This window comes from Macaca nemestrina, chromosome 2, assembly GCF_043159975.1.
Source record: "Macaca nemestrina isolate mMacNem1 chromosome 2, mMacNem.hap1, whole genome shotgun sequence".
In the NCBI taxonomy this organism is placed as follows: domain Eukaryota; kingdom Metazoa; phylum Chordata; class Mammalia; order Primates; family Cercopithecidae; genus Macaca; species Macaca nemestrina.
The window spans coordinates 18,166,799-18,189,944 of record NC_092126.1 but is presented as its reverse complement, the minus strand read 5'-3'; the positions used below and the strand labels follow the sequence as shown (position 1 = coordinate 18,189,944).

Below are 23,146 nucleotides of genomic sequence, written 5' to 3'. Positions count from 1 at the left end.
TCCATTTGCTAATCCCAGTTTTAATTTTTGTCAGCTGTCCCTCTCTATTTTCAGTGTAAATCCTTGTCTCTTAGTAATTATAACCAAAACATACATGTGTTTAATAACCTCTCTATCTTGGACAATCTTTGTTTTAATACCTGGGATGCCTTCAAGGTGCAGGCCTAGGGAATCCTGCCTTGAACTACATTCGAGGGGCAGGAATTCTAGCTGCAGGTTCCATTTTCCTATAAAATTATGCAGCCCTGGTTGCATAATGCCATCACTGCCTGAGACAGCTGCTCCTGCTGCTTTCAGCATTGTACATTGTCAACTTTTCTGTCACTTCATTCACAAGCTTTGCTCCCACGTTGTTCACCTGATGATCTCTTTGCTTCTTCCTACACCCAGATTTTAAGGAAAATAATTATGAAATAATTTGGTGGATATAATATGATTTTAGAGTATTAACTCCAGAACCCTTTAGAAACCAGTTGTTCCATTATTGATTTCTCTACTTTTTTTTTTTTTTTTTAACGTACTTAGGGAAAAACTGACCCATGACTACTTATTGGAGGTCTGACTCAAGGGAAAGGTCATGCATGGCAGTAATAAGAAGCAAGGTCCTCACAGACCTGCTGAAAATTAGCCACATGGGATTATAATCAAACCAGATCAAGAAAGGTGACTGAGACCAAATAAAATGAAATGTGAATTGCCATTCACTTGTGCTGATAAGTTTTGACATTTGAAATTGTCCAGCAGATTTCCTACTCCTCTTATGTCTATAAACTGAAAAGCTGAGAAGCTCATTTATTCTTTGACTGCTAGAAATTTTGTAATATGAGTAAATTGGAAAGTATGATTACTGTTCTTCACAATGTAAATGTTTAAAAGAATGCCAAACTAAGCACCGCATTTTATGGTTGTTTTCCAAAGCCATAGGTAAATAAAAAGTGTTCTATTTTTCTGAAATTTTTGCACACTACTACCTTCATCCAAAAAACAATATCCTAAAAAGATGATTTACCCATCTGAGTTCACACTACAGCTGTATCACTAGGATGGGGTGAAATCATCATTTCATATTTGGATATATCCTTGGAATATAATTTTTTTAACTTTAACAACAATTTCCTGATTCATTAAGGCCCGTAATGAATATACATAAAATAATTATCTTAAAAACCTCAGGCCAGGCTCAGTGGCTCATGCCTGTAATCCCAGCACTTTGGGAGGCCGAGGTGGGCAGATCACGAGGTCAGGAGATCGAGACCATCCTGGCTAACATGGTGAAACCCCGTCTCTACTAAAAATACAAAAAACTAGCCGGGCGCGAGACTCCGTCTCAAAAAAAAAAAAAAACTCAGCTATGATTATAAACCAAGGAAGTTTTATTATTTTTAATTAAGTTTGAATTGTGTACATTTGGGGGTGCTGTGTAAAAAATACATTTTAAAAGGAAGGTCTTACACCGAGGTCTTTGGATATTAATATTTGTTGGGTCTAGCCTATGAAGAAATCATGGAATTATAATTTGACTTTTTGTTATTGTTGTTGTTGTGGTTGTTTTGAGATGGAGTTTCGTTCTTGTTGCCCAGGCTGCATTGCAGTGGCGCGATCTCGGCTCACTGCAACCTCCGCCTCCCAGGTTCAAGTGATTCTCCTGCCTCAGCCTCCCAAATAGCTGGGATTACAGGCACCCGCCACCACACCTGGCTAATTTTGTATTTTTATAGAGACGGGGTTTCTCCATGTTGGCCAGGCTGGTCATGAACCCCTGACCTCAGGTGATCTGCCTGCCTTGGCCTCCCAAATTGCTGGGATTACAGACATAAGCCACTGTGCCTGGTTTAGTTTTTTTAACCCTTTATAAAATACCCACTATAGTCAAAATAGCCACTCAGAATATGTGGGTTAGCTGAATTTCCTATCCCATTGCCATGCAAATGCTAAAAGCTATCAACTGACAGAGTGTTTGGCGGGGCTGGGGTTGGGTGGGGGAGCAGTGGGGGGGGGGGGGCAGGGTACAGGAAAAATTGTCAGGAAGAATGACACAATAAAATATTACCAGTCAATTAACCAGTGGGTTGAAAACTGGCATTGGTCAGAGCTAAGGAGAAAGAGGGCTCTCCCCATAATGAGCTGTGATAACAACAGGTATTACCGAAATGTAATTATAGCCAACTCTTCAGAGATGAGCCATCCATGCCTTGAGATTTCAGGGTCTCGATAAAGGTATTTTTGTTCTTGATTACTAAGATGACACTTGAACCATGTTTTTAGATGCGATCTGGTGGGTCTACAAGTCTTCATCATATTTTAGAGCTATTTCCTTCCTACAGTCTGTTTTTGAGCTTGATGATCGGTAATCTCAGGCTTATTCCTGGGGACCTAGAGCCTCCTGCTGAAGCAACACATTCAGGCTTGCTCAACATAGACAGTCCCTTAACTTACAGTGGGAGATGCAAGTCTTGGGACTCAACTGTGACTCTAGCAGTTGAATGGTAGTAGCATCACCCAGTGAATATTTTAGACTAAAAAAAGACAGAAGATGACATGGCATCTCCAATGATGTTTACTTTTGTGGAAAATTGTAATCTCTTTGATTACTTTATATTGCATTTTTGAAACTTACTCTATTATAGCTTGTTAAAGTTATATAACTGTAAGTTAACTCTAATTTATTTCACAGCAAGATATAATAGAAGCTCAGCATTCGTGAATGAATGAATTAATGAATATTCTTTATTCTAAACACTGTACAGTACCAAAATATCTTTTAAAAAGTTATGAAGGCTCTAACATTGCAGACAGTTTGGTATATGTACTATAATTTGAGTACCCCCCTCAATATTTCAAGTTGACACAATTCTTACTACTAAAAGTATTGCTTTATCCATTTCAAGCCAGCTAAGATAGACTTCTTTAAAAACAGATCAATTTTTGTTTCTAAAAATACATCCTAATATCAGGGTATTATTCTACCACAGAGAATTCACATTGCTTGTCTATCCATTTAAAACAATATAGTTATAGTCTTTTCACAGTATTTCAAAAAGTTGGATAAGCTGGTGGTGTAAATATTTCCTCGTGGGAACTTTATACAATGAAAAGGAAATAAATGATTGATGCATACTCAAACTAATTGAAGTGGTACTGAATCAACGAGATGTTTTCACCTGAATCATGCCCACAGATGCTATTGCTTCATTATTCCTTAATTTAGGGATCACCTCCATTGGCTAACTCGATGACACGTGAGGGTTTCAAATAAGATTGCCTCTCCCTTGTAACATACATCATAAAGAGAGCTTGTTTAGAGACAGCCTCTACCTCCTGCCCTGAACATGTTTTCAAGGAAGTGATCAGGGCTGTTTGTTTTTCTTGCTGTTGGATGTGGTCTTCAGTGAAGTCACAGGAATGGAATGAGAGTGACCACAGTTGACAATGGAGTTATTTCCACAGCTGGCTGCAAAGAGTGGGCAGTCCATCACAGATAAACTAGCACATGGGGATAGATGATATAAAACATCTGTCACAATAGGGATAAGCAAAAACAACGTGCCTTTGAAGATTGTGTTTTAATGATGAGGTGGGGGGTTCTGTCTCTATAATGGGAATGAAAGATGTGTTGTTGGTAGGCAGATGGCTTCAGGCTTGCTCTTGCATGCAGTAAAGCAAAAGTATATGTTAAAAATCTCTGACAGTTGTCAAAACGCCTGATTCTGCTGACCATTCATTTCCTTGCCTATCCCATGTATAATCTATGAGAAAAAGAAGGGAGTGCTAGGAAAAAATAATGTCAGAAAAAAAAACTGGTTCTGAATAATTTTCTCCTGGATAACTTTAATACATCAGTATAATTTTGGCTGGAGGCTGAGGTCAGAAAACGTGTTTTTGCAATAAGTTTCTTCAATGTATTTGCATCCCCATGTTATTTTTTTTACAGAAGTTTTGTAAGGTAATATAAAAATGCTGTGTCATCAAGGCCACATAATGATAAATATTTCAAAGTGAATTCCAGTTAGTAGACATAAAGTCCTATTTGTTTCTGTTAAAGGAGCAGTGAGGAAAAATAAAGATATCTTAGTGAACTATTTTTGATATAAGTTTGATTTCCCACCCCATTTGCCTTTGAAAATAAATTAAAAACAATAAAATTCACATACTTTTATTTCATATAGTTGCTATAGAAAAAGAAATCTTTGCAACAGATAAAGGTGATAGCAAATAAATGCTGAATATTCTTGCACAATACAATTTTATATATACCCTGTTACATGACCAAAGGGGTAGCACTGTCACTGCTGTCCCCCAAACCATTCCACTCTGCTCTGGTAAGGAAATTGCTGCCATTGCTGCACACTTTGAAATTTTGCTACTTTTCCACCACCACACCAGCAAAATGGATGTCACATTCCTTGCTCATTTGTTATTAGTCTTTCAACTCTAATTTCCTTGCAGGTGCTTTTGATTAGCAGAAGTCACAAATCTATATCTAGCAGCAAAAGGGTGTAGGGAATGTTTTTAGAAGGGTTTTCTCTTTTTTTTTTAATTCAATTCTACATTGAAGAGGTAGGATTCACATTAGGGGGAACTAATGACATCTGAAGAGTATTAAAAAATAAATTTCTGCATCCATGAATGGCAGAGGTTCACCACAAGTAACTGGATTGGTCAAAATAAGAGATCTTAAAGAAAGAACAGTGCCGGGCACGGTGGCTTATGCCTGTAATCCCAGCACTTTGGGAAGCTGAGGTGGGGCAGATCACCTGAGGCCGGGAGTTCAAGACCATCCTGACCAACATGGAAAAACTCCGTCTCTACTAAAAATGCAAAATTAGCCGGGCATGTTGGCGCATGCCTGTAATCCCAGCTACTCGGGAGGCTGAGGCAGGAGAATGGCTTTAACCTGGGAGGTGGAGGTTACAGTGAGTCGAGATCTTATCATTGAACTGCAGTCTGGGCAACAAGAGCAAAACTCCGTCTCAGGGAAAAAAAAGAGAGAGAGAGAGAGAGAGAGAGAGAGAAAAACAGATGTAAAGGAATTTATGATGTCGTTCTGACAAGACTTGACTCCTGACTGAGTTGTTATGGCTGATGAGGGAGAAGGAAACAATCAAGATGACTTGGCAGTTTCTTTGTTATTCCGAGAATCAAGCAGAGAAGAAAGAATATACTCTGAGAATGAAAGAGGAAGACAACATTCAGAGTGGGACATAGTAGTTTTGAGGTACATGGGATTCAGTCAGTAGTTGGAAATTTGGATCACGAGTTCAGAAGAAACACCAAGGCAAGAAATACTTTTTTAAAACTTTAATTTTTAAACTTATTGTAGCACTTTTGATTAATCAAGTCTTAACAGGCAGGAATATTTGGGAATTTTACTTCTAACACCTTATTTTTATGGTATGTATCTTGAGCTAACCAAAATATTTCTCTACTGACTCTTACTATTTTACACAGCATATACCATCTCTTCTAATGCTTGGCTGTCATAGCTATTTCTAACTCATTGGTGAAGCAGATGACGTTATTTGGAAAGAATGGAGGTTTCAGTGTGAAGGTTGCCATGAAAATATGTCATAGGAAAAGAAAGGGAATTTTTTTGTTAAAGGAGATTTTATGGGTAAAGGCAGAAATCCTATGGAGATGATTGAGGAACTATACTAAATATTACTAGTTGTTTGTGATTATAACAAGGAGTCATATTAATATTACTAATATTATTCCAAGCTATCTGGCTCTCAAGCAAGAACAAACAAAGGACTTAACAAAATGATTGAGAGTCAAAACCAAGAATCTTTTTAGAAGCAATGCAATAGAAAATTCATTCAGAGCCCTGACCAAATGTAGAGCTAAGCTTTCCAAAGCTTATCGTGAATATAACTCAGCTGGCGCAGGCTCTAATTTAGTGGGGCTGGGGTTGACCTGAGATTCTGTACGAAGCTCCCTGATGATAGTATCCAGTCCCAAGCCATACTTTGAGAAACAAGGTAGTAGAGTTTAAGAACATTCTATTAAACAACAACAACAAAAAAATAAAATTACTCATATAGTATTACTGCTTAGGAGAAATGGCAATAAAATCGAGGTGGAATAAAACATGTAACTAAGTATCTTGCATAAATCCTGAAGCAAATAGGACACTGAAGGATAACAAGATAAAGCTGTCTTTTATTGCAGCTGGACAGTTTTAAATATATTAATTGAAATCTTGAAGGCCTCAGAAGGTAACTTGTTTGGATGCTAATGTATAAGTTTTAATCTTAAAATATGCCTGTTATACCAAGACATATTTTATCTCAGCATTAGACTACAGAACATGTCATCAATAGGTTATACACTGAGTTTGAAGCATGTTAGCAATAATAATACTAATAGAAAGTGTGCTTTAAAAGGAGTAAATTAGTTCTTTAATAGGGTCGTGACTTCACATCTGTATCCTTAGAGCTAGTTAAGTTGCCAGCCCTACCCAGGCAAATTCCTAAAAATATCTTAAAGGAGAAAAGAAATATTCTCTGAGGGACCACAAAATAAAGTGCTTTTTGCAGCAAATTGCAGGACAAGGAATAGCTGCTTTCCCAGTAATAGCCAAAATTGAGGTGCCTTGTGACATATTTAGGCAACTTGCACTATAAACAATGGCCATAAGTAAGATAACAGACAGCTTTTCCTCTTGATCACCCCTGTGGTTGGAGCAATGATTTTCCAGGCCAATTCACCAATAGGATCTTACAAGACCTTGAAAAGGATTTGCAACCGGGTCTTTCAGTCTATTTGTCAGTAAGGAGAAGTTTTTAATGAGAAGCTTTATGACAGCTCACAGTCCTGAGTGCTAGTTAAAGCCAGATAAACATTTTACCAAACAAACGATGAGGCCCATAAATATTCAGACTTCTGCTGGGAACCCTGTTTGCCTTATCATTTGGAAGAAGGCTGGCCTGAATATTGCATCTGATGTATGCTTGAAACTTCCGTAAGTTGAAAATGTGTTTGGAGGTATACAAAGTGATTGCTGTACAAATGAATAAAACATTTCTTATCACATGACAAGGTTTGACAAGAATCTTAGGCAGATATATGGCTACTGAAACAGTTCATGGCATAACGAAGTCCTAATTTAAAAAATTAACCTACATTTGTGGCGGTACATTTGGCTGTAATACGTACAGAACATTTTGCAGCATTTAACTGAGCATAAATAATTCTTCCACAGAGTGGAAATCATGCCGTGAACCCCAATGTTAAACTTCCTTGGGTGGGGTGTGGCTCTCAGAAGCCCTGGGATTTTCATACTAAATGATGAGAAGGTCAAGCTGGCAGTGGTCAGACTGAGATATTGTTAAAGGAAAGTAGAGGAAATGTATGAATGGATCTTTTAAGTCCATCTTTTTGGCCAGAGAATGCTTCTGTTATTTCCATTGAATCTTCTTGTCCAGGTTGAGCAAGGAGCGGCTGTTATTGTTTCACACACCGTTCAAGTCCTCAGAGACCTGGCTGGTGAGCAAGTGCCATTCACTCACTCAGTCATTTAGCACCATTAACTAAGCACCTGTTTTATGACAGACACTGTGCTGAGCTCAGAACCATTAAAAAATAAATACATAAGGTATTGCAAATGATACCAGTGAATGTAGGATTCAGGAAAGAAATAAAGTTTGATCATGATTGAAGTATGTGCAAAATGTTATGGGAGAAGAGAGGAGCAAGTGACCAGTAGCCTGGGTCAGTCATAGGAGATGTTCCCCCAGAATGTGTTATTTGATAAGAATCTTAGAGGACACATGCAAACTGCTGTAGAAGCCTAGCAGTGCAGGCCAAGACAGCAAGGGTAAGAGGTAAGATGGGCCAGAGAATGATGAGGAATACAGTGTGGTGGAAAGAGAGGCTTCATGTGTATGGGCTGGGGATCAGGCTAGAAAAGTAAATTGAAAGCTATGTGATCCTCATAGATGATGTGTGCTATGCTAACAAGGCCATCCCAGACCTACTTGTAGAAGACTCTTTTGAACAGGGATAATGCTGAAACAGTAGAAAGCACATGCTTTTGGGCGACCCTACGACTCATTCACTCTAACTGGTTTCTCAATAAGACAAGCGGGAATAGAAAAAATGTCTTGTCTGTCACTGAACTGTCCTATCTACCCTTACACTCCTCCAACACATTTAATGTAGAATAGCCATTGACTTAACAGTACCAGTGTCTTAAAAAGGACATTTCCACTATGAAATACTAACTCATCTCTAGGTTACACTTTGGGAAAGGAGGTCATTTAACACTGTTTCCCTTATATCCCCACTCAGAACAAAACATAAGGAGAAACTGGTCTGCTCATCTTCAAAGTAATATATATATATATATATATAGTTTTTAAGGTAGAAAAAATTATTAGCTAATCTCAATATTTCAAATATAATTTTCTATTATGAAATATTTGGTGGGTAGAGATCAATGGTTTTCTTTCTATCTTAAAGTATAGAAGGAGCTGAAATATGTTCGATTAATCAATTCATTTTTAAGTGTCATAGCTTAATAGTCTTTTGTCTTTAATTTTTTTGTCTTGTGTTGTTTTTGATTCCTTTAAATACATTTTGGAGCGTGCAATACATCTGTGTAGGAAAGCTATATACCACGGGGGCCCTGCAAAGCGAAGACAAAGGACTATGGTTATGCCATTAATTTTTTCATACAAATAGTCTCATTTTTTCACATCATCTACACCACAACACATGGATTTTTATGACACACATATCTGTGAGTGGTAGACACCCCCAGCTGAAAGCTCCTCATTAGTTATGCAATTGGAATCAGAAGCTGATGAACACAAGTTCACTCTTTGTCATTGAAGCTGTAAGGTCCTTCTGAAGTGGCCTGGGAGCTTTCTCTAAACAATATTTCCATTGACTCAGCAGCTAGGATCTCTTTAAGTAGAAAAATAAAAGGAAAAAATATAGTAAACCATCTGTGTAAGAAATATATAATCTTAACAGGATCGATTCTATAATCAAGTGTACAAGTTTAATGACAAAATAATTAAGTGTCCTATTGTATATTCAGTCAGCAAAATCATTTGACCACAGGGTCCTCAAAATCTCAAATTTTCAACTCTCCCTCAATAATGCAATATATTTAAAAGCCACCTCGCTCTTTTAGGATTCTAAAGAAGCTACTGAAAACACCAAAAGCTACTGATAAACATGTTTCTGTAGTTTTAGGCACAAATGTCTAAAGGATTAAAATAAAGCATTATTGAGAATCCTAATTATGTACCTGCTTTGGTAAGAAATACTTCAATGTGACATATTTACTTTATATTCTCATTCAAAATGACACTATTATATTAATAGGTACTTAACCAATAATTGAAACCATTATTCACAGTTGAATAGGCATAGTATATAATTAGGATTCTTTTAAAGGGACTTCCATGGCTAAAACTAATTTGGCTTTAGTGTCTGTTAATATTATAACTTCAAAAATAATACTTCCAGTTACTAGTAACTGAATCAAAAATCAACCTGAAATTAAAAGTTTCATTAAGAGTACAAGGAAAAAAACCCTATGTTTATAATTAATAGATATTCTGTCATTGGGAAATCTATGTACATGCACATATCTCTTCAACATTTATATAGCAATGGAAAATGTCTTCTAAATATTATACCCCTAGCCCATAACTATATATCTCCATGTAGTAGTCCAAATATCATGCCAATTAGTCTAATCCTGTCCAAGCATTGGAAAGAGAAACCCAGCTCTAGTTTGCCCCATTTCCAAAATAAATAGCAAAATAAGTTGGCAATCAAAAATAATTATAAAGCAAATGGAAGTCATGACACAGTCCTGTTTTCTTTCATTGCACAATTATAGAATTTGGGAAATTGGTGTATATTATAATCATAATCTTGCCATAGATCTAAAATGTACTATTAGTTGTAGGGAAGAGACTGTAGATGAATACTTTGTGTCATTTTTCTAGTTACTGCCTTTCAAATTCTTCCTTACTTTGTATAAATGGAGTTTATGGATATGTGTATGTATTAGTGCTAGGGTTTCTGAACCCTAGCATGAATCCTGGGTTTGCTGGGCAATTATTTGTCTTGGGTAACTGTTCTCTGTGTTGTAGGTTGTATAGCAACATCAACAACCACTACCCCCTAGGTGCTAATAGTGCACCTCTGCAGTTATGATAACCAAAAATATTACCAGACATTGCAAAATCACTCCTGGTTGAGAACCAATGACATATGTACATATGGACATACTTTTTATTCTAATATATATATGTATACATATATATCTTATATAGCATTAGTCAAACTTTTTACATCAAGCAAATTTTGGATTTCATCTTTAAGGGGATGGTAATTGAAGATATCATAAATGCACATGTGTGAGTTAAACTATGGTTTTAAAACTGAACTGCCCCTTGGGAGAACAAGTTTTCTCAGGAGTTTGGAATGATCCATTTTAACTAGCAATCTCAAAATAACATTTCTAACTCCTTTTTGATTGGAAGTTTTATTCTTTCATCATTCTTTCGGTGAACACTTATGAAGCATATATTATATACCTCCTACTATAAACAGCACTATAGACACTAGACAGTGGTGAACAAAACAACATAATTTCAACCCTTTTAGAATAAACAAAATCAGAAATATTCATAAATATTTACCATTTGTCATTGAACTGAAAATGAGTGGTACTGATACATAAAATTAATTTACAAAAACTGTTTTTGTGTACTTACTGCATGCAGTTCCTATTTGTAGAGATTACAAAAGTTGTGTAAACATAATGTCTTCCCTCTTGAAAGATGTAATGTGGAAAGAAGCAAGTAGAGAATAATAAAGGGGAGGGAGAGATTAAGTGCTAAAATGAAGTTCTAGGGGCAGTGTGGCTTCTGGCTTACCATGTAATTTATCATTTCCCATACCTCCAGCATTTGTCAAATCCTTACAAAGTTAAGGCTACCACCTTTGCCACAGCTTTTGGGTTTCAAACATAATTTTTAAAAGTCAGACTGTACCACCATATTGGTTGGAAATTTATCTATGGAGGTAGACAAGGATTAATGATTGTTTCTAAGAATTAGGGACATTTCTTACTCCTTTTGTTTTTTTCTCCCCACAAAAGCCTTTCTTAAACCCTGAACCCTCATGAAAACAAAACAAAACTACTGACATCAACAAATGAAAGAAATTAGACATCCCTACATATACTATAAGACAAGGAATGTTGCACGCTAATATTGCAGAACACTGCGTTTGGACAGCTATTCCTCAAGTTAAGCTACCTTCATGCCATTTATATTATGAGATCTCTGTTTCTATTAGATATTTATTCTATGAATATTAAAAACTGGCAAAAATCAGATAGATGAATAAAATAATGAAATCGTTACTTAAAACCACCTTTTAAAAATTCATATATACTTTTGTGTGAATCACTGTGGGCAATAGTATAATACAGATCACAGACATTTTGACTTGAGGCATTTAGATAAGATGAGAAAAAAAAGGGATGCTGTTTTTTCTTTATTTTCACTTATATCCAAATAATTTTATTTTTACTTCTCCATTTCTATGAGTTCAAATACAAGGCTACTAAGAGTCCAAATAAGAAGGATTCCCAATGTGTTATAACACAAGCCAAACTGATCAAACTGAAGCGTGTCAGGTCATCACACTTATTCAGTGATTATATGGTGTGATTATTCAGGTAATATTTCTAGGTCAGCCCATCAAAATGCAGGCTTAGCCCCTTTGAATGTTTTTAACAAGATGTATTGTGATTATCACATAAAAGACCATGTCTTGTAAAAAGGCAATTCAAACAAATAATTGAGAAACAGCATAAATAAAATAAAGTCACTTGTTTGCGTGTAAGAACTGTAACACTGGCTTTATACAGTAGCAGTTTTTAGACAGAGCAAACTTCTTAAACTTTAGGGTATATCAGAGTCACCTGGAGAGCTTGCTAAAACACAGATTTCAAGGACTGAATCCCAGAGAATCTAATTTTTGTCTACTGCTGCTACTGATCCACAAACCATAGTTGGGGTGGCACTGAGCTAGAATACTATCACAGGAATATTAATGCAGCTAATTCTTCTTATTGTGGTTCTTCATCTGGGATAAATGTAGGTGCTAAGCCAGTGACGTGTGCTCTAGATGGGAGAGAAACCACACGTGCTTTTTCCCTGATTTGCCAGTGGTTTTGTATTTCAGTTGGGAAATTAAAATATGGAACTTTCAAAGACTTCAAATTTCTTTCAAGCATTGGCAGAAGGTTAACAACACAGATGCTTTTCTGGCCTTGGGTCAGATATATTTACGCCGCACATGATGATCTTTGGAAACTTTACCCAAATTACTGTTGAAATTGTTTATTTCAGAACTAGGGCAACCAGATCCACCCTTTGTCTCTTGAGTGGGAGCAGTTTTGTTTTGCAAAGGCAGTGGCTAGAAAGGACCAGACGTTTCCATCAGCTGTTTGGTCATTGTGTTTTTTAGTGGAATTATAGCATTATACAATATTTTTCTTTGCAGCTTAAACATTGAGCAAACCCAGACATCCAGAGATGGCTAAAATGAAAAATCAGTTTATTCTTGCTTTGCCACTTGCCAAGTGAACTCTATCAGACACCACATCCTATGCATCTCAAGTAAACAAAGTTATGCTTAATGTGTTGGCAACATCTGTCACAAACACACTTCAGCCTATGGCTTAAATGTATTGAGTTGGAGTGGATTTGACAGTTCATTTAGTAAGTCAAAGTTAAGGTTGCGGGTACTGGCTTTGCCAAACTAACCATACGGCTTTCCTTTTCTTCTTTTGTATTTATTTATTCATGTAATACACAATACAAAAGAGATTCTGTAGTTTTTACTAAGCAAAGTGGCTGACAAACACCCCCTTTGCTGTAGATAACCAACACTAAACCTCTTTAAGTTGTCTGTCTCAGATAAAGTATCATTAAGAAAATTCATTTCTCCCAGGAGTTCCTACTAGTTACTTCCAGTTTGCTCCCTGACTGTACATTTCTTCCATTCCCTTAAGATTAAAAAATTTGTATTCTTAATAATTTGTAGGATTTTTTTCACTGAATATTTTTATTGAATGTGAATAAGACTCTACATTCTTACATATCCTCCCCCAAGAATGCTTATTTTATTTTTTATGTATGTGCAGTAACTGATCTGCTTAGAAATAACTGTTCATTTATGTGCAGTAACTGGTCTCCTTACATTATTTTCCACTCTCTGCCTAATGTTGCTATTTACAATTCCAAATAATGATAAATCCCTTCTTACTCTTTCCTTTGATTGTCAGGTTTCTGGTTTATACACAGAAGCAGCACTCACTCTGTGACATCTGTAATCAAATGAGTCCCCAAACACTGCTTTCAAAGAAAAGATTCTCAAAGAAACCAGACAATTCTTCCAAAACTAATTCCAAGTGTAGGCATTCCATCCTTCTCATCATGCATGACTTTTGATTGTTCTGTCACATGCTCACCTACCTCATTTGCATATTGCCTTTAAAAACAAAACACACCCCTGGGGAATGAGACAACCTCCAGGGCATTGAGAAGAAAGTATCCTTACCAAACACAATTTGGTTTTTATCTCTGATTTACATGAATGATCCTTTTTGTGGCTAGAGCAAGCTGTTTAGAATTGAGGTGTTTCTGGGATTGTGACAGTTTCGCTGCATGTTGGAATGTCTAGGGGCAAATATTCTAAAATGATAACCTGTCTTGAGTTCAAGAAGAGAATTGAAGTCTTGCACCTGCTAAGCATTAGAATGTTGTCAAAGTGCCACTTTTTGGTTGAAAAGAAATGCTTCAGGACTTCCATCTTAACTCTGAGGTTATTCTATAATTTATCCCTAGGTGATTTAAGAAGAACCCTAGTTCTTCTTAAAGTGTTTACTTCTGGTCTGGCACAACAAATACCTGAAATGAAGGCCAGTAAGTATTTGTTTAAAAAAGGAAAACAATAAAGATGCTTTTGTTAAAAAGATTCAGGCAGCAGAAAGAAAAGTGCTGTGTCTCTGAATTATAATTAAGTAAAAGCTTATCTTATGTTTCTCATTTAAGAGGCATCCTGATGAATGACAATTCACAGAAGCATCGAGAAATTCAAACAACACAAATGCACAATTGTGTATATTTACAAGCTATAGACCTTTAAAATAACATACATGTTTTATGATTGATTCCTACTGAAAAGTCTAAATGTCTTTGTGAACAAAGCTGGCCCTGTGTATCAAGCATTTCCAAATATTTGGCTCAATTTCTATTATCTCTGAAAGTTAATGGGGAAGAGCCCATAGGGAAGGCAGAGCGATAGCCTGATCTTTTTTACAGATGTAGTCAGGAAGTTGAATTTTGATAATACCAGGAAGAATTGCTTAGTTTGAGCAAAAGCATTTTAGGAAGCACTTGCTGTGGGTAATTAGTTTGGGTGCCAAGATCTGGCCATCTCCATGCATCTGTCCGGTGAGAAAAATAATGTTTAGGGAAATAATTTATGCAGATATATAATCATTTTATCATAACTGGGTATTTAAATGGATTGTTATAAAACATGTTTCTACTTTTATCATAATCTTTAAATAAACATTGAAATTATATACTCTCAAAGATTCCATCCAATTCTAGATTTTTAAGTTTGCTTTTTAAAAATATTTTTTCATTCTCCAAGTTAATTACTACAAGGAAAGTACCAGAGTAGAGAAAGAGAAAGGGAAGGATAAAATGACTTAGCTCCATTCTTCACTCACCATAGGACACTTTGCATATGGATGGAAGTTTTTTAAAATGTCTGTAATTTCTTTTATCCCCAACAATGATAATAAATCAAAAAACATATTATAGACATCCACTTTTCTTAACATCTGATTTAAAAGTTAACACTTTTTTAAAAAAAATTGTGGATAGACATAAAAATTTGACCAGCTTTAACAGAGTTTGGCATTCTGTCTTGTGTCTAAAATATGGATAGATAGAAAACAGGTCAAAAGGTTAGGGGAAAAACAAATGGGAAATAGTAATTTTGATTTTTAGATTATCAATGATAGATTTTAATATGTCCTTCAAAGAGATCTAGTTCAGAAACCCATGTGGGTCAGCATTATCCCTCTTAGCAGTAGATTGCATTGGGGTGACTAAGAATTATCTATGTATTAATAAATAATAGATAAATGACATAAACCAAGTCTTATCAAATAACAAGAAAATTAGAGAATTTCCACTAATGTTCATATTTTTCAGTCAGAGAAGTTTATATTTAGAATAATGGGTGAGAGGGTATAGATGATTTCTTTCAATACATTCTACCTCAAAAAATGAAAATGTAAGTGACATATTTTAGGTACATCACAGGTAAATTACCTCAGAAGAAAGGAAGTTGTTAATGGCATCTATTCAGACAAGCACAAAATGACATGAATGGACATAAAAATTACATACAGTTGAATTTAGCCTTTTTAGTAAAAAAGTAAAAATATTTGATGTTCACACATTTACAGTTTACTGTGTTTATTTGTAAGAAGTCTCCTTCCTTGTAGGATATGTTTTCAAATGGACCTTGTATATGCTTGTAGGGTGCTGTGATTACACCAACCATGGACCATCCCATGTCAATGCAACCAACCAACATGATGGGCCCCCTGACACAGCAGATGAATCACCTTTCATTGGGCACAACAGGAACGGTGAGTTGAAGAGATTGTTTTGTTTCATTGAACTTTTTGGATCAGATGTGATATTCTCCATTTTTACTGGCATTATCAGTGAAACTGTGTCTGTACCATATTCACTGACTAACACACCTTTCAGGTTTCAGTATGAATAAGCTGCATTCTGCATGTATGTTCAATTCCAGGGCAGATGTACTCACAGTGGCAAGACTAAAGTTCTATTGTGTCATTCAGTTACTTCTTGTTTTTTATGTTTCAATGTACCAGATATAATGTCTGTTTTTGGAAAGGTGTCCTTTTGCAAATCTAGACCCTGTGACTTAATATACTCAATCCTGGTTTTCTCTTACCAGCTGTTTACCAGCTCAGCCACGAGATTATTACCAGGTTATACACAAGTGAGGGGCCATACCTATGACTGATACTATTCAATCAATAAAGAGTAATTGAGTAATTGAGCTATAATCGAGTTATTTTAATCCTTCTTTTTGATATGTTGATATAGATAATGTTGAAAACAAGGAAGGGAACCTAATGTGCTTGATTTTTTCTTATAGGTTATGATATTTTTGACTAGCCTTCTTTCTCCTCAGAACAAAAGTGTGCTGAAAAATGCCTATTGCAGCCTGGATTTTATATCAATGAGGCATTTTAAATCATGGGAAAAACTTTGTTTTTTTTTTAAAAGATAATTCCCCAAATGTTCAAGGAGGCAAAAGCCTAATACAATCTAGAATACTGAAACTTCATTAGTTGCCATTACAGAGAACAATGAAACCATGAAACCTAACCACTCATGTGACACCTTCAGTAACAGTTTTATTTTGGCAAATGTTAGTGCAGATAATCTTGTCATTTAATAAAACATAGAAATTAAAATACATTTTTTTGACTGAGGTAGCTTAAATATTGTAGAAAGAGCACTGGACTAGGAGTCAGAAATCCTAGATATAAAACTTGAGATATCCTAGATATAAAACTGTTGTTTCTGTCAATTTTGGGGAAAATAATATCTCTAGTCTGAACTTTCTTCTCTATCTAGTTGAAGTATTGAACTTGATCATATATGGGGCCCTTTGAATATCCAATTCTATATTTTTAAACCTATATGTCTTACAGTTACCACCTCTGTGATTCTTCAATTAGGCTGACTTCTTCTCCAAATATCTATGTACAATATGCACACTAGCTGTGTATCAGGAATTTTACCCCATAGCAATGGCTTGCTTGCCAAATAAATCCTGTTGACTCATGGACTTTTAAGAATATAAGAAGTTTCTGTCATGTCCACTGTCATGTCCACTGAGGCCTCACAAATCTGTCCTAAATAGGAAGAAAGTCAGTATAATTTAATGGAAAGAGCCACATTATTTCAATAAAGAAATTTTAGTTTTAGTAACATAAAGTTGCAGAACCTGTAAAAAGCAGTTGATGGTACCTTACCTGTCTGAATGCTTGGGCTGGATCAAATGACCTCTTAGGTTTCTGACCTACACTTTTAGAAGTCATGTCTAAGATATATTTCACTGTATGCTGTGGTACAGCTAATTTTCATCATGGAGATACAGTTTGAAGAAATACTATATTGCTTTTATCAAAGGATTATTTGTAATTATTTTGTGTGTTACTAATAAGCAGGTCCTAGGAATAGTATCAGAAGGCCTGCAGTTTTTTATTTTTATTAATACATTGTAGATTTCCTTCCATATTAGCCTTTGTGTCCTTCAGTGATCGTAAATTCTGAATGAGTGATGTAATGTAATTTTACTGTATTGACTAACAATCTGGAATCTGACTAAAGAGAGAATTATAATGCAAAACATAGAAACTCTTTATAATTTTTACTCATTTGGTTCAGAAGTAAAGCCAATTGACTTGCTAAAATTTAAGTTTGCAAACTAGTAGAAATATAAGAGCTAGTTAACTAAGTGTATGACTGAATCCTTTAGGGAATTAAAAAATAAGCTAAAAGACACAGAACAGACTCAGAATTATAATAGTTATTGAATCAATAACATATATTATGATTTTGTATTTGAGCATTTCAACAAGAACACATTTGTAAGGGACCATGACTTTTAGGCAGCTGGTAATAGCCAAATAATTCAATAATAATATATATAACACTCTCTTTCTTAGAGAGTAAAAGTTTTAAGTATGTGGTTTATTATTAACATCAAATTTCCACTAGCTTTTTTTCTTTTCATCCTTTACATTCGCACTAAATGTTTAGATACATTATAGTATTTGTGTTACTTGATGTTATGGAAAAGTGTAAAATTTAGTAAGGTTCTGAAGAGGTAGAGAGAAAACAGAATTACTTTGTTGATTCATTTAACAAAATATAATTAAGTGTCGTTGCTGTCCAGAATACTGTTACTTTGTTTTCTTAGACTGTCACTCTAATTCTTTGATATGACTTCATAGATTCTTTTTATCTGAATTTTGATTGGCATTTGGAGTGACTATTATCCAGTTGAGGATGATTTTGTAAAATCAGATTTTTCTACCTTATTGCATCTTTCCAACATTTTCATTGATGGGGAGGAATCCTGGCATAATGGAAAGATCAGTCAGCTTTGTTTTTAAACTTGAGTTCGAAACCTGGCTTTGCTCCCTTATTAGCTCTGCATGTTTAGGCGGGTTACTTAACCTCTCAGAACTTTTGCTTTCTCATTTTACAAAATGGGAAACATAATGCTTGCATCCCAGAGATGTTGTGAGTGTTAATGAAATGACAATATGCAGCATTCCTTATACAGTGTGATACCCAGTATGTGCTTCTCAAATGAGCTGCTCATACCCTTCACCTCCAGTGGCTTCTAACTGGTGGGAGTCTAGTTTAGGTAGCCAGAAGTGATGTAGCACACTGTAAAATCCATGGTATAACTCACTTACCGGCACTATTTCACTTGTTATAAATAATTTCTTTAACGTCTCCATTTCTTTGGCTGCTAACATAGTCTTTTAAGGTAGCAAACTCAAAAGCCAGTAGAGTCCAGCCAAGTCATATTAATGAATGAAGTGGATCAAGTTCAAGCAAAAACCCTTGGAAATACATAATCAATTTTTAAATATTTGCCTATATCATAAACATACTCATACCATATACACAAATATGACATTGGAGATTATATTTTAGATAAGATGTATTTTCCGTACAATAATAATACTATCTCTGCCTAAGTTCTGGGCACATAGAAGTGAGAGGTGGTGCCTTTGGCAGCCTGAAATAAGGATGCCTTGTCTGAAGAGGACAGCCACTACTCCATCAGTAGTACAGCTATTGTGATGGCTATTGCCACATGGACATATAGACCCAGGGTGGTCTCACTTTCCAACTTTTAAAGATAAGCTGAATTCTTGAATTTTGATTTGAAATTCCTCTATATGTAAATATTGGGCCCAGTGTGTCCCAAGAACTCCCAGTTTGTGACTCCTGCCCAAGGTTTTTCTGGTTCTCCTCAAACCTCTCTGGCCACTCCTTCTTCTCTTCCTGCACAGATTGGTAAGCCAGAGCTTCGTTTGTAACATACTTATGCCACATGATTTTCGTAAGCAATGTGATTCACTCTCATGGTTGTAAGCCCTGGCTTCCATGTTGACTCCTAAATCTCAGTCCCCAATGCTAACCTCATCTAAGAATTTTAGACTCATTTATCCAACTACTTGCTAAGTATCTCCATGGAAATCTCCCTCAGACATCGCAAAGTCAGCATGACCCAAACTAATCTCATGAGCTTTCCAGAGCTTCCTTCCAACTGAAACCTCTTCTTCTTGTATGTTTCTGCTCCATTTCCCTGCAAACCAATGACATGACCATTTTCCCTGTAGCCAAACCATACACCTAAGACCTGAGCGAGAGCTTTTCCTTCTCCCTCACCACCATACACAATTACTTTTCAAGTCCCACTGGTTTTCTCTCATAGACATTGGTCAAATACATTCTTTCTTCCACATTTCTGGAGTCTCTGCCCTGGGACTCATTTGATTAATTGTAATAGTTTCCTAACTGTTCTTCAAGCTTTAAATTTCAGTTTGCTCCAATCCATTCTCTACCCTGTTGTCACAAGTAGTCAATCTAAAACTATCTGACTGTGTCTCTCTCCTAACTGAAACATTTCAGAGGATTTCAGACATCTGAGCTCACAGAAATTCTGCAAAACAAGGTGTGAACAGTGACAAGTCAAGATTAAGATAGGATTCCAAACTCTAGAAACAGATAGGTTCCAAGGGCAGAGCAGAGAGTGACCCAGTGAATAATCAAGAGTAGGAAACGATCAGGGCTGACGGAAGTTGTAGCTGTATTAGAATTTTCCATTTTTAGAAGGGGGATCTTGAACACAGGCTTAGTCCCACTCTTCCTTTTAAAGTCCCTGGCTAAAGGAATTGTATTGGGCCAAAACCTCTTTTTCCTTTTCATAAAAGACGATATCATTGTCTCCCATGACCTCAAATTTTGAAATGAATGCCATGTAGTTTAATTAACCTTTCTCTACAATTTGCCACCTCAAATGTTTATTGTTCAATTCTCTATTTTAAGCTAGACAGAATCTGCAGGCCTCAAAAAATAATGCATTTTATGCAAGCAGTGTAACTGTTTTATTTCAGGGCTCTGCTGACCCTGAAGGATTTTCATAGCTTTTCTACTTTTGTTTATATTTTTGTCACAGTATTCCCTCGATGGAACCAAAGCCCCATTATCCATAACGTCTTATCACTTTATTATAAGCTTTAGCAGAAACCACTGGAGATTTTACTGTGTTATGAGAACCTCCAAATTGCATGACAATCTTGTTTTACAAGTGTCTTATCTCCTTTTCATTTATTCAGTTGCTGGTCACCAGCGGCTTACAATGTCACCAGAATCTGTTGGAAGAAATAAAAAGTTTTTGTTCTGCAGGTTTTGTATCTGCAGTTTGGTTTGTGTTCTCCAAGTCACTGATGATTTGTGATATCATTGATTTCCACAGTGTAACCATAGTCACTCACAAAAATAACCTTGTAATTGTACTCCATCTGTCCCCACAGTTCTCTAGCATTTTTCAGTCACACCACTCCTTTACTGCTCTGAAATTTTGTTGGTATCAGGTGAAAATCCTCAATTATTCAGTTTGTTTAGATATTGTTCTTTTTTCTGTTATTAGGTATGAATATAAATATTAAGACAAATTTTTTAAAAGCTAACAGGATGTTAAATGGACTCTGATTCAGGAAACTGTATCATAAATGGTAATGAGTACATCTCCTAAAATAGTTTTTCAAGAAAAAATATTAATTAATTTAAAACACTCAAATACAAAACAGAAAATATGTCTAAAAAGGTAATAGTTTTAAAAAATTGGTTTAGCCTTACTGTAAAATGAAAGACTTTTGAAGGGAGTCTTAGAAACAATAAATGAACTGGCATTAAATGTAAGTCTAGTGGTATGAGTGTGTATTTGTAAATATTACACTTTTGTTGTTTAAAAAAATGAATTCGGAATTCAAATAAGTTACCGCCATAGTAAAAAAGCCTCAGTAGATAAAATGCCAAAGAACATGAACAGATAGTTGATAAAAGAGTAAATAGAATGCCAAGGAACATGTACAAAAATTATAATCAAAGAAACAAACAGTAATCAAATATACATGTACATATATCCCATCAAATAAAGCTATCAAAATGCAGTACAAATTGCTAATGAAGGTGTAGGAAAATAAGTGTTCTCTAGCATTGATTACTTGATGATAGGAATCTCAGTTTGTGTAAGTACCAGTTGGATAGCAAGGTAGTCAATTGAGATACTTCAAAACATTTATACTGACTAAAAAGAAGTTACAGTTTTGAGAAGCTCGTCTATGGAAATATTCTAAAATATCAGAAAAGTAATTATACCTCAAAAATACTTGACACAGTGCTCTTTATAATGTCTAACAAAGAAGAATAATTAAATATGTCATAATCCATCCATAAACCAGAACGTAATGCAGCATGAAATCATAAGAGTGTTAAATAATTAGGAAAAAGTTGATTTATAATGTTAAATTTTAAAAAATTGGAAGTAAGGCAGGCTGTGGTGGTTCATGCCTATTATCACAGCACTTTGGGAAGCTGAGGCAGGAGGATTGCTTGAGGTCAGGAGTTGGAGACCATCCTAGATAACGTAGCAAGACCCCATCACAATAAAAAAAAAATTGAAAATTAGCTAGGCATTACATTATTGTGTGCCCTATAATGTAACTACTGAGGAGGCGGAAGCAGGAAGATAAATAAAGCCCAGGAGTTTGAGGTTACAGTAAGCTATGATTGTGCCACTGCATTTCAGCCTGAATGACAGAGTGAAACCCTGTCAAAAGAAAGAGGGGGGGGGGGGTAAATTTGCATGTGCGGAGTTCAATATCAACTATAAAGAAGTATTATCAGGCCACAGAGAAATATAAAACAAGTGTGGCTATTTCCAAGTGATAGGATTAGGAGTAACGTCTATTTTAATCATTTTGCTTTTCTACATTATCCAGCTATTCAGCAATAAACATTATTGGCTTTTATTATTTATTTTAAAATGTTATAAATATATTCTTGGAAAATGACTAGTAGCATGGTCCAATAATTAACTTTTTTTTTTTTTTTTTTTTGGTTTGGAGTGGTAATGTGTGATTGCAATTTTTCAAAAGGTACTAGGAATTACTACTATTATTTAAAAATTTGGAAAAACTTTAAAAATTATTCTAATTATTCTAGATTTGGGGATTATAATCAACTCAGTAGTTCAGGTACCTGTTGCAAGAAACAAAATAACTCATGTGTCTGGTTTATTTGCATTTGAATCTTTTGATCATGTTTGCTTTTGTTGCTCAAAGTGCCTTGCAATGTTCAAGTTCTAATCTGTCTTCTCACATGCCATTTACTCAGGAGAGAGTGATTAACCTTTTGTGGCAAGGAGATGAAAGTGAGAAATACGTGATAATCCAAAAGTTGTCACATGGGTTGAAAAAGAAAATTTGGGATTTTTGCTTTTAATAAAGGTCATATAAATGGAATAAGAGTCACACAAGAGCATCTCTTTAACCATGTGTTGGCAGTTGATTTGAATCTAAACAATATCAAGTTTCTTTTAGAGTTTACCCCTCCAAGGGGAGTGAGGGCAAAATTAGAATTTTCCATTTTTAGAAGGGGACCCTAGGCCTATGCCATATGGCAATCTCCTTTTTAAGATCCCTGGCTAAAGAAATTCCAGTGAGTCAAAAGCTCTTTTTTCATCTTTAAAAAAGCAGATATATTTTGTCCCATGTAACCCCTAATTTTGAAATGATTGCCATGTAGTTTAATTAAGCTTTATCTAGAATTTGACACCTTCAGTGCTAGGAGACTTGGGATAAAGATAACCATCATGTTCAATGGATTCTGTTCTGTGTATCTCTGCTCCCACAGTTACAACACATAAAGCTTTTTGGCCCTGAGGCGAA

General features: G+C 35.5%; 1 protein-coding gene across 13 annotated transcripts in view; it reads left to right on the top strand.

Moving 5' to 3' along the window:
- LOC105470974 (RNA binding motif single stranded interacting protein 3) overlaps nucleotides 1-23,146 on the top strand; it is a 1,471,638-nt gene that overhangs the window by 1,370,167 nt on the left and 78,325 nt on the right. For all 13 annotated transcript variants that reach the window (XM_071090773.1, XM_071090775.1, XM_071090774.1 and 10 more), the window contains one exon: nucleotides 15,602-15,712. In XM_071090773.1, the coding sequence (XP_070946874.1) occupies nucleotides 15,602-15,712 (111 nt within the window). The remainder of the gene's footprint in view (nucleotides 1-15,601; nucleotides 15,713-23,146) is intronic.